The 11,418-nt window shown below is 37.3% G+C and overlaps 1 protein-coding gene across 1 annotated transcript in view; it reads left to right on the top strand.

Moving 5' to 3' along the window:
- The window catches only part of PTPRO (protein tyrosine phosphatase, receptor type, O), a 375,184-nt gene that overhangs the window by 274,720 nt on the left and 89,046 nt on the right, over positions 1–11,418 (top strand). The window contains exons 8-10 of the mRNA XM_006888435.1: positions 505–625; positions 967–1,160; positions 2,728–2,839. Of these exons, the coding sequence (XP_006888497.1) occupies positions 505–625; positions 967–1,160; positions 2,728–2,839 (427 nt within the window). The remainder of the gene's footprint in view (positions 1–504; positions 626–966; positions 1,161–2,727; positions 2,840–11,418) is intronic.

The raw sequence follows: 11,418 nt of genomic DNA on the forward strand, positions 1-11,418 counted from the left end.
AAATATGTTTACGGCATTGAAGTCTATGGGGGAGAGAATAGTCTAAAAGTATTATATTTTAGGGCATTATTTTTATCGTAGGAGTACGCAATGAGGGTTGCAGAGTGGATTATATTTGGGGTAGGGGGTGGGGTTTGGGGAGGTGCGGGGGATTGTGCACCAATGAGGGAGCTTTTCTTTTGCTTTTCAAGGAGAGGAGCAAAGGGGGGGGGTGTTGTGCGGGAAGAAGGGTGCAACAATGAATGAATGGAATCCCAAAATCTCTGTAGATGTTCATTGAAATGAAAAATAAACAAACTAAATTTAAAAAAAAAAAAGAATTTGAATGTCCTAATTTCCCTTCAGTGTTCATGTAGACTATAAATCATTCTAATTTTGAGATTGGACCTTCCTCAGCAGGATTAAGGCTTCTGAATTTCAAAGGCAGCTGTGTTCCACAAAGATTGAGCCTGTGTCCTGTGTGTGCCTAGTTCTAAAGAAATCTTACTGGGCATTTCTTTTAAGGTGAACTCAAGCAAACCTATCATTGAAAATTTGGTTCCTGGTGCCCAGTACCAAGTTGTCATATACCTAAGAAAAGGACCTTTGATTGGACCACCTTCAGATCCTGTGACATTTGCAATTGGTAAGTTTCTAGTCATACGAGTAATAACTTCTTTATCAGTTTTTCAGCTGAGGGAGTACCATGTGCAAACTCTAATCATCATGATCACATATGGGAAACTGCTATTAATTGGCCCAGTATTATTCAGAGTAATAAATGGTTAGAATTGGGTAGGTGAAGGGAATCCCGAGCATTTAGTTATTCCTTAGGGGAAAGATTAGAGGAAAATATGCTTGGTTTAATTTTCAGTGGTCATGTCAGTGAAACCCTAGTTATTGTGCAGTGATTTGAAGTCATTGCTAAAATATTAACCAGTTCTTCCTGCATTTCTTTTTCCACTCTCCCCACCTGCCACTCTCTAGTTCCCACAGGAATAAAAGATTTAATGCTCTATCCCTTGGGCCCTACAGCAGTGGTTCTGAGCTGGACCAGACCTTACTTAGGAGTGTTCAGAAAATATGTGGTTGAAATGTTTTATTTCAACCCGGCAACAATGACATCAGAGTGGACAACTTACTACGAAATAGCAGCAACTGTCTCCTTAACTTCATCAGTGGTAATTGCTTTCATCCAGTTGTCATGCTTTCCTATGAGAACAGATGTATCTTTATGTAATGTAGCAAGTGGGGGACAGTGGGGGAGGAGAAAGGTGGAGGACAGGGGTGGGGGTGGGAGAGGGAGAAGGGGAAGGCAAATTCTAAGTTCAGATGGTTTTGTAAAGGCCCACAAGTAGCCTGCCACATTCAAGGATTTGGAATGGTTTCTTTTTTTTTTTTTAAGAGTTTGTTGGGTTTGGGGGTCTGTTTTGTTTTGTTTTTAAAGAAATAATTGTGTGAAGCTAGCTTTCACACCTAATTGAGTCTGCAAATCCATATTTTTTTTCTAATGAATCTGTTTAAAGAAGATTAGAGCTATCAGGTGCTGATTGTTTCTCTCTGCTCCTGAGAGGAAAACACGAAATGTCTCTTGGGTATTCAATAATTAATTCACAATGCCTAATTCTAACAATGGCTGTACTTGACATCTACAAATCATTTAAATACCTATGATGCCAGACCAGTACAGGATGAGGGTTTTTATAAGATAACAGATGAAGATGACTCTTTCAAAACCTGGATTCATTTCTGAAAATACAAGTTTCCTATAGGTCACACATAAAACATACAAATATCCTTTATCTGTTTGTTTTCTGCCAAACAAGGACTCTGCTTCCAAGCCAAAATGGAGAATATAGAGTTAGGAGAGATTACGAGTTCTTAGAATAATGGAAACTCGACAGCTGTCAATAATAAGTTCCAACTCATACTGACTTTCCATTGAGTGTCTGAGGCTATAAATTACAAAGGGATATAATTCCCCTACTTTCTCCCCTTGAAATTCCTGGTGGATATGAAACACCAGAGAAGTATGGCCTTTGAATAAAAAGCAATGTGCTGGGGGCTAGAAGAGCAGAGCTCCTTTGTCTTATAAATGACAAAACCAAACAAAGTCTCATTGTTCCTTGTGAACTAATTTACAGCTGACCTTTTCTCAGGTTTTCAGAAGGACAGTACCCATGTTTCTTTGATGGCATAGCAACTGGTGAGTGAATTCGAACCACCTACAATTTTGTTGGCAGCTCAATTCCTTACCCATTAGGCCACCAGGGGCATCAGTTCAATTCTGATTCATTGCAACCCCTATGTGGGTTCTGAGGCTGTAAATCTTCACAGGAAGCGCCTGTCCCATCCTTCCTAGGAGTGGCAACTGAGTTCAAGTGGCCAAACTTTCCAACAACAAACCAACATAGAATTCATTTTGTCACTTGGGACCCTAGATAGTAAATACTATCACTTAGACATAATACTAGTTAATTTATGTAATATACTCAGGAAATTGTAAAGTGTAACTAATAATGAAAATATTGAACCCTATACTTTTTGAGTCACCTTTAAAGAGTATATAACATTTTGAGTATTCAATTCACGTATGCCTTGTCTTTTTCCAGAATGGGGTTATAAAGGCACAAGAAGGGAGACTTTAAAAGTACATATTATTCTTTTTCATAGTCTAATAAATATAACTTTATCCCAGAAAATCATTTTCCTCCTTAGTCTTTTGTCTCCTTGCTCTCTTTATTTCAGAGAATAGCTAATTTGCTGCCGGCATGGTACTACAACTTTCGTGTTACCATGGTGACATGGGGAGACCCAGAATTGAGCTGTTGTGACAGTTCCACCATAAGTTTTATAACAGGTGAGCAGTGTGTGGGAGGCAGTTTCCAGGAGAAGATACTATTTTGAAAAGGTACTGAGAGGATTTATCTGTAGAAAGTGGCAGCTCCTGAATGACACTCACAGCACCCAGCACTGATCGAGCACATTTCATGGAAGATGATATGATCATTTCTGATAATTCCATATAGATTTAGATGATTATCTTTAATATTTGAAGTAGGTATTTTTTTTAGTTCTTGCCCTTTAATTATTTTTATTGTGACTCACTACCCTTGACTTATGCCCATGGTTGAATCTATCAGGATGGTGATTTACAGGCAAATCAATTTGATGGTTATGTTTGTCAGAGTATTTCCAGTTCCTTATTAATAATGTCATCTTTAAGTCCCAGGCTAACTGTAATATTGACAAGTGGAGGCATTGAAAATGGCTCAGGAAACAGAATAGAACTTGAGTTTTGGTGCTTCAAATCACAGCTAACTTTCCTAAGCCACAATTTCTTTTTAATATATAAAATGGGGTTGATAACTCTATTATTATTTAATACCTTTAAGAAAGATTGAAGAAGAATCAATGCTTTCTAACTGTTGTGTTGGCAAAGAATGTTATTTCATGGACTGCCAAAAGAACAAACAAATCTATCATGAAATTATATTGGAGTATATATTAAAAGGAAAAAATGAGGACACTTAATCTCATATACTTTAGGTATGTTTTCAAGAGTGGATAGTCCTTGGGAGGAAAAATTGTGCTCAGAAAACTAGAGATTCAGCAAGAAGAGGAAGACACTCAATGAGGCAAAATGAGCCAGTGACTAAAGCAATGGCCTTGTGTATAGTAGAGGCTAACAGGATGACCCAGGATTGGGCAGGGTTTTCTTTTGTGTCATACAGAGTTGACTGTTGTTGTTGTTAGGTACCATCGAGTCAAATATCACTCATAAGAACTCTATGAACAGCAGATGTGAACCCTGTTCTATCCTGTGCCATCTCATCATCTCTGACATATTCTAAACCATTGCTCTAGTCACCGTGTCAGTCCACCAGGCTCAACCACCAGAGTGTCTCCATCTAAGAGCACTGCAACTCTTTACAAACTATGCCTCCAGAGCTCCTTACTAATCTCAGAGAATTTCTTTTTCCTTGGTCAATCTAACAGTTAGTCTTCAATCTTAAGTATATTGGCTCAGTCTAAACTCCCACATCTAGAAAATTAGTACAATAGTGCTTCCCAGTATAGTGTGAAAACTAAATTTTATCAATTAGCTCCAAGGTGCTAAAATGCAGTGATGACAGTTTAAAGAATGACTTTACTCTGATGTAAGGCATGGTCTTTTGAACTATTTCCTATGCATCTGAAAGCTGAACAATGAATAAGGATGAATAGAAGAATATTGGATGCCTTTGAGTTGTGATGTTGAAGAAGAGAGCAGAGTATCTCATGGGCTGCCAAAAGAACAAGCTAATATGTCTTAGACAAAGTGCAACCAGTGTGTCCCTTAGAGGCAAGGATGATAAAGCTACTTCTCAGCTACTTGGAAAGAGACAAAATACTTGGAAAGGTGAACAGTCAGAGAAAAAGAGGGAGGCCCTCAACAAGATAGATTTACACAGTGATTGTAGTAATGAGTGGAAGCTTATCCAGGTTGGTGAAATGGGGTCGCATAGGTAGGGAAAGGTTCTGATCCTTTGTTCATAGGGTTGTTATGTGTTATAGTCAACTTGAAGATACCAAACAACATTAAAATACATGTGGTACTGACTTTTTTAATACAGATTTTTTAAAAATAAGTTTAAATTCTAGGATTTTTGTTTGGTTTTTTCTTTCTTCTTCATTTCAGCTTGTTAACTAATAAGGATTCAGATTTTATTATTTCTTTCTTTAAACTTTGAATTTTAATCTACATCACCAAATTGAGTGAGACAGAAGGAAATAGAGATGAAGTGTTTTAATTAGTTGTGATTATTAAGACTTCAAGTATAGATAGTCTCTGATGGGTGAACTTTTTGTGCAAATCAAACCCACTGCCATTGAGTCAATTTTCTATGTACAATGGAAGGAAATCCTCACAACTGCTTATGCTGATCAACCCTTCATGGGATTTTCAAGACTGTCAATATTTTTTTTAAGACTGTCAATCTTTATTGGAATACAGTACCTCATCATTCTCTTGAGGCATAGCTAGTGGATATGAACCGCCAAAAATGTCATTTTGTTACCCAACACATAATGCACCTTACAGACGAGATGGATTGATACAGTAACTGGGGCAATGGAGGTTGGTGTGTCAGAATCAGTGAGCCTGGCTCAGGACAGGGAAGGTTCAGAGTTGCTGTACATAGGGTCACTATGCATCTCAGGTGACTAAATGGCACAGAACATAGTATGACAGGTTTGGAAGCAGGAGTGGCATCCACTTCCTAAATAACATGCCTCTGGAAACTCTATGAGCTTTGACAAATGTTGATAGTTGTAGAGGGGCTTCAGGCTTTTTATTGATAGGGTCACTATGAGTCATGCTCAACTAGAAGGTAATCAACAATAACAACCTGGGCTTAAGTTTATAGTTAGTGTAGGAAAAGACAATATTTTTGGAAACACATTATGCTTAGAAAAGTAGAGGATTCTCAAAAGAGAGAAAATCCCTTAAAGAAATATATTGACAAATGACTATAACAATAGTGTTATTCTGTTCATAAACACAGCTGAAAACATGAGTATGGCACAGGGCTGGGCAGGGTTTCTTTCCATTGCATGAGTAGGCATTGACCTGAGGGTACCTGGAGCTCTAGTGGCCTTGTTGTTACTGTTCTTATATGCCATTGAGTTGCACATGACTCAAAGCAACCTCGTGAACATCAGTTCTGAGCCCTGCCCTATTCTGAGCCAGTATCAATGACTCTGACACACCTAACCTCATTGACTCAGTCACCATGTTAATCCATCTCATCCATGGTCTTCCTCTCCTACACTGACTCTCCACCTTTCCAAGCATGATTTCCTTTTCCAAAAACCAGTCCCTCCTGGCCATGTGCCCCAAGTATGTGAGACAGAGCTTCTAAATCCTTGCCTCCAAAGATAAACTTGGTTTTACCCTCTCTCCAAGACAGACCTATTTGTTCTAGCAGTACATGTTATGTTCGATAGGTTTTGAGCCATCAGCACCTCCACAAGATAAAGGTAAACAAACCAATTACAAAATGGCAAAATGGGCACCGGATATGAACAGATGCTTCACCAAAGATATTCGGATGGTGAACAAACACATGAAGAAATGTTCAAAATCTCTAGCTCTAAGAGAGATTGAAATCAAAACAACTGTGAGATAGCATCTCATCGCAGTAACAATAGCAAAATTCAACAAAGCAATAAACAAAAATCCTGGCGAGGTTGTAGAGAAATTGGAACTCTTATTAGCTGTTGGTGGGAGTGTAAAATGATGCAACCACTGTGAAAGGTAATATAGCAGTTTCTCAAAAAGTTAGAAATAGAAATAACATTTGACCCAGCAATTGCACTATTGGGAATATACCCTAAAGAAACTAGCACTTCCACCCAAAAAGATATATGCACAACCATATTTATTGCTGTGGTGGTCACAGTAGCAAAGATTTGGCAACAATCCAAGTGCCCAGCAACAAATGACTAGATAGAGAAGCTGTGGTATATTTGCACAATGGAATATTATGCAGCATTGAAAGCAAGGAACTCATAAAATGTTATACAAAATGGGTGAACCTGGAGGACGTTATGCTGAGTGAAATATCTCAGTCACAAAAGGACAAATACTGCATAATGCCACTGGTATAAATAAAGACTGACAGTTGGGGTTGGAGGGAAACTAAGAAAAGAGGGGGTAAATAATGAACACAGCATTGGAACATATGAGGGAAAGAATTATTTAAAAGGAATATATGATTAGGCATTATTTGCTGGCAAAAGTTCAGGATGAGAAGTACATAGCAAAGTGGACTGAGGGGAGAGGAAACTACAACAATGAATGAATTCAAATCCAAGTTTTCTGCAAACTTTTGTTAAAATCATAGTAAAGAATTATTTTTTAAAAATTCAAGCAAAAACACAATCCTATGTACTGGTGGTCTAGTGGATAAGAAAAGCCAACCCAAAGATAGATGGTTCTAATCTATCCTCTTCTTCTATGTCTCTGAAAACCCACTAGAGGGTCAGTTATGAGTATGGGTTCTGACCCCAGAACAATGAGTTTTCATTTTCTTGAACAACCAAATAATTATTAATAAACAAATGGTGACATCTTGTGGTCTTTCAGTAAGATGCCAGAGTTTAATGCAACAATATAGAATGTAAAAATCTGAAGAATTAGTTCCTGCATTCTTGACATCTTTAAAAATGTTTCTTCTCACCAGAATTAGAAAACGGTGAAAAAAAATCATTTGAGGAAATATATATACATAAAACATATAAATATGTATATGTTGGAAATAAGTGAGATAGATTTAAAAGCCAAAATTATTTCCCTTTATTGCAGTATTTTGAAATATATTTTTAATAACATGCCAGATGTATTGCTTTTATTTCAAGATTTTGACAAACACTAGAAATGCTGGTCCTATTTTACATGAAACAATGTTTTTCTAATTTTTTGTGTTACATTTCTCTTTAGTAAATAATTGTCCTTGAAATCATAGTTTGTTATGAATACTTAAGAATATTAGCATCATATTAAAGAAAAATACACTTTTTATAACTGAGAGAAATGTTCCTCTGAATAATTTAGTTGTTTTGGGGGGGGCTTTTGTGGGTTTTGTTTTTCATTCTCATAAAAAAATACTTGTTTTCAAACCAACGTGCTGTTGTTGTATTAAGTCAGGTCTGACTCACATAGACCTTATCTACAACTGAAGAAAATCCTTACCTTCCTGATTCACTACTATCTCACAACTAATTACTTGTTCTTTCTCGTTGCCTTTGAGTCAGTTCCAATTCATAACTGACCCTCCATTGGGCTTCCAAGGTTCTAAATCACACAGAAGGAGGCTACCCATCTTTCTTCCATGGGGCTCCTGTAGATTCAACCGTCAGAAAAGTGTGGCGTTTTGCTTAGCAGTGCAACTCTTTATGAACTAAGCCACCATGGCTCTCTCAGAACTGATGCATCCACCCTGTCAACACTTCGCATTAAGGGTCTTTCACTGATTCCTTACTGAGTATGATGTTCTTCTCCAGGGACTGACCCCTCCTGATAATATGTCAAAAAGAACCTGAAATGGAATCTCTTCAGCTTTGCCTCTGAGGAGTATTTGAGTACTTCTTCCATGACAGTTTTGCTTATGTTTCTGATAGTGTATTGGATACCCAATATTATTTGTCAGCACCATAATTAAAATTTTTATTCACTCTTCCTTATTGATTGATTGGAAATAGTATTTGTATTTGTTTCTAAAAATTTTCAGCATTGTCAATCGATTTTGAAAATTAACCCTCTCAGAGCTTATAATTTATGAAGCTCCTGATAAATACTCTTTCCCATTAACAAAATTTTTAATTTAGATGTGTAACCTCCTGTCTTTAAGTCAATCTTGACTCCTAACAATCATCCATTTGGGTTTCTGAGGGTCAAAATCTTTATAGGCTTCACAGTGCCCATTTTTCTCCCTTAGAAAGCCTGGTGGATTTGGACTACTGACCTTTCAGTTAGCAGCCTAACACATCATAATATAAAACAATTTAATAGACTTTATTAGCAAGAACTTAACTTTGTGGCATGATTTTTTAAAAAGAAAGAAAAAAAGCCCTTTCTTCCCTTCTCTTGCTATGTGTTTCAATCATACTTAATAAGAATCCAAATTCTAGAGTGTGAGTCAGCCAATTCTTTTTGATATGTGTTATGCAGATGACACAATCTTGGTTGCTTAAAGTAAGAAGGTCTTGAAGTGCTTGCTACAGAAGATCAAAGACTATAGCCTTCAATATGGATTGGATCTCAATATCAAGAAAACAAGAATTTTCACCACTGGGCCAATAGGCAAAATCATAATAGACAGAGAAAAATTGAAACTGTCGATGACTTCATCTTGCTTAAATCAACAATCAACATCCTTAGTACTAGCAGTTAGGAGATTAGGAGACATATCACATTGGGAAATCTGCAACCAGGGACTTCTCCAAATTATTAAGAAGCAATGATGTCAGTTTGAGGACTAAGGTGCACTTTATTCTGGCTATGGTCTTTTCAACCACTTGTTATGAATGTGAGACATGAATAAGGATGACAGAAGAATTTATGCCTTTGAGTTATGGTACTGGAGAAGAATATTGACTATCCCATAGACTGCCAAAAGACAAAACAGATGTGTCTTAGAGAAAGTGTAGGAAGAGTGCTTCTTAAAGCCAAAACTGAGAAAACTTCATTCCTCATACTTTAGGTATGTTGTTAAGAGAGGCTATTCCTTGGAGGTGGGCATCATGCTTGGAAAGTTAGAAGTTCAGCAAACGAAAAGTAAGAGTCTCAACTAGATGGACTGACAACAGTGACTGCTGCAATAGGCTCCAGTATATCTGACACAGTGATGGCACAGAATAGGACTGAGGTCAGATGTATTGTTCATAGATAGGGTTGCTATGAGTCATACTCAACTCAATGGCACCTAATAACAATTTCTAGGATGAGGAAATAAAAATTATTAAATAGATAAATTGGATGTGGGGGGAAGGCAGTGAAGGAATAGAGCAATGGCTTGGTTTCTATTTTTGAGCCCCATCGAGTTGTAACTGACTCATAACTGAACATTCCAGTGGATTTTCAGAGGTTGTTAATCACTTGGGAGAAGACTGCCAATCCTTCTCCCACAGAGCTGCTGGTGGCCTCAAATCATGAGCCTTTAGGATTGCAGTGCAAACTATGATTAATTACAATGTCTAATTAATAAAAACTTATCTGGATAGACACTGTGATAAATGAATCACATTCTCAAAAGTCTCATTCCGTGAGTTAGAACTGACTCCTAGCCGACAATGTAGTGTGTTTTCAGAAGTTGTAAATTGCACAGGAAGAGATTGTCTATCTTTTTGAATTGAAACAGCTGGTGGATTCAAAACTTACTGGGGAGCTCTGGTGGCCTAGTGGCAAGAAGCTGCACTGCAATCCCAGAGATATGTGGTTTGAATCCACCGGATGCTCTGCGGGAGAAGAAGGGGCCACCTCCTCCTGTACCAGTCAGATCCAATTTGATGGTACACACACAGAGAAAATAATAAAATTTTAAAAAACCAAAAAAAAACCTTCTGCCCTAGAGTTGGCAGTACAACTCCTTACCCACTAGACCACTAAAGCTCTCTACATTAATCAATGGCAATTACTGTTATAAAACAAAATATGGATGAATGATTGTATGAAAAAGCAGTATGATTTGTAACTTTCAAATTAAAACACGGTGAAAAAATTAAAAACTAAGCAAAAAATTGATAAATTGGATGAAGGGAAAGACAGTTTACAATAAGAGGTTGATTAGATGATAAGAGGTTCATTACATTAATCAATGATAATTAATGTTATAATATAAAATGTGAATAGATAAATAAAATGTTTCATTACAGTGTTAAAAAGAACACAATGTATGGGAATTTAAAAATAAATCAATGTAAACTCTTAAATAAATAAAAGAAGAAAAATTAGGTAAAATTAAAAAAAGGAAAGAGCCAACCTTCTACAAAACCCATTTGACCACAGTATATTTTTCATGTAGGGAATAACATTTATCTTCTATTGTACTAAGGATAATCCATGCTCAGTCCTTTATTCCCATAACTTCTCTACAGAATTTCAATGACAGATATTTACTTTTCACATGATGTCAAGGTTTACAATACTACCTAAATCATAATTACATCAAAGCCTCAAAATATAAAATCAATTCTTTACTGTTGTTGCTGGCCTCTCGGTGTGTTTTCCGAAGCTGTAATTCACACAGGAGACTGTCTATCCTTCCCTCAGAGTCACTGATGGATTCAGAGCTGCTAGTGGACTCAAACTACTGGAGAAGAGCCACCTTTGGATTAGCAGCGCCACTTCCAAGGGCTACATCATCAGAGCTCTCTGATGTAATTGTTGGTGTATACCATTGAGTCAGAACTGACTGGTAGCTGACTCTATGGTGGGTTTTCAAAAGTAGAATAAAATTGCACATGAAGAGATTGCCCATCTTTCTCCCGCAGAGCAGCTGATGTATTCGAACCACATGACTTTGGGTTTGCAGCGCAGGTCCTTACAACAGGGACCCCAGAACTCTGATATACTAGACACATTCAAACATGGAGTTCTGGCGGCTTAGTGGTAAAGATTTATGCTGCCAAACCAAAGGCATGCAGTTTGAATCCACCAGCTGCTGCTCCAGAGAAAACAGACAATTTCCTTCCATGCAATTTATTGCCTTTGGAAACGCATTGAAGGGTTGCTCAGCTATGGGTCACTTCTGACTCAACAGTACATAAAAATAAACAAGTAGATATTTTAAGAATATTATAATTGGGGGCGGGGGGAGAGGGCTGGGCGGGGAGAGAAGTGCAGCAATGAATGAATGGAAATCCAAATTCTCTGTAAATGTTCATTAAAACTATTAA

The sequence above is a fragment of the Elephantulus edwardii genome, unplaced genomic scaffold (assembly GCF_000299155.1).
Source record: "Elephantulus edwardii isolate Elephantulus edwardi_28Jun2011 unplaced genomic scaffold, EleEdw1.0 scaffold00067, whole genome shotgun sequence".
Taxonomy (NCBI): Eukaryota; Metazoa; Chordata; class Mammalia; order Macroscelidea; family Macroscelididae; genus Elephantulus; species Elephantulus edwardii.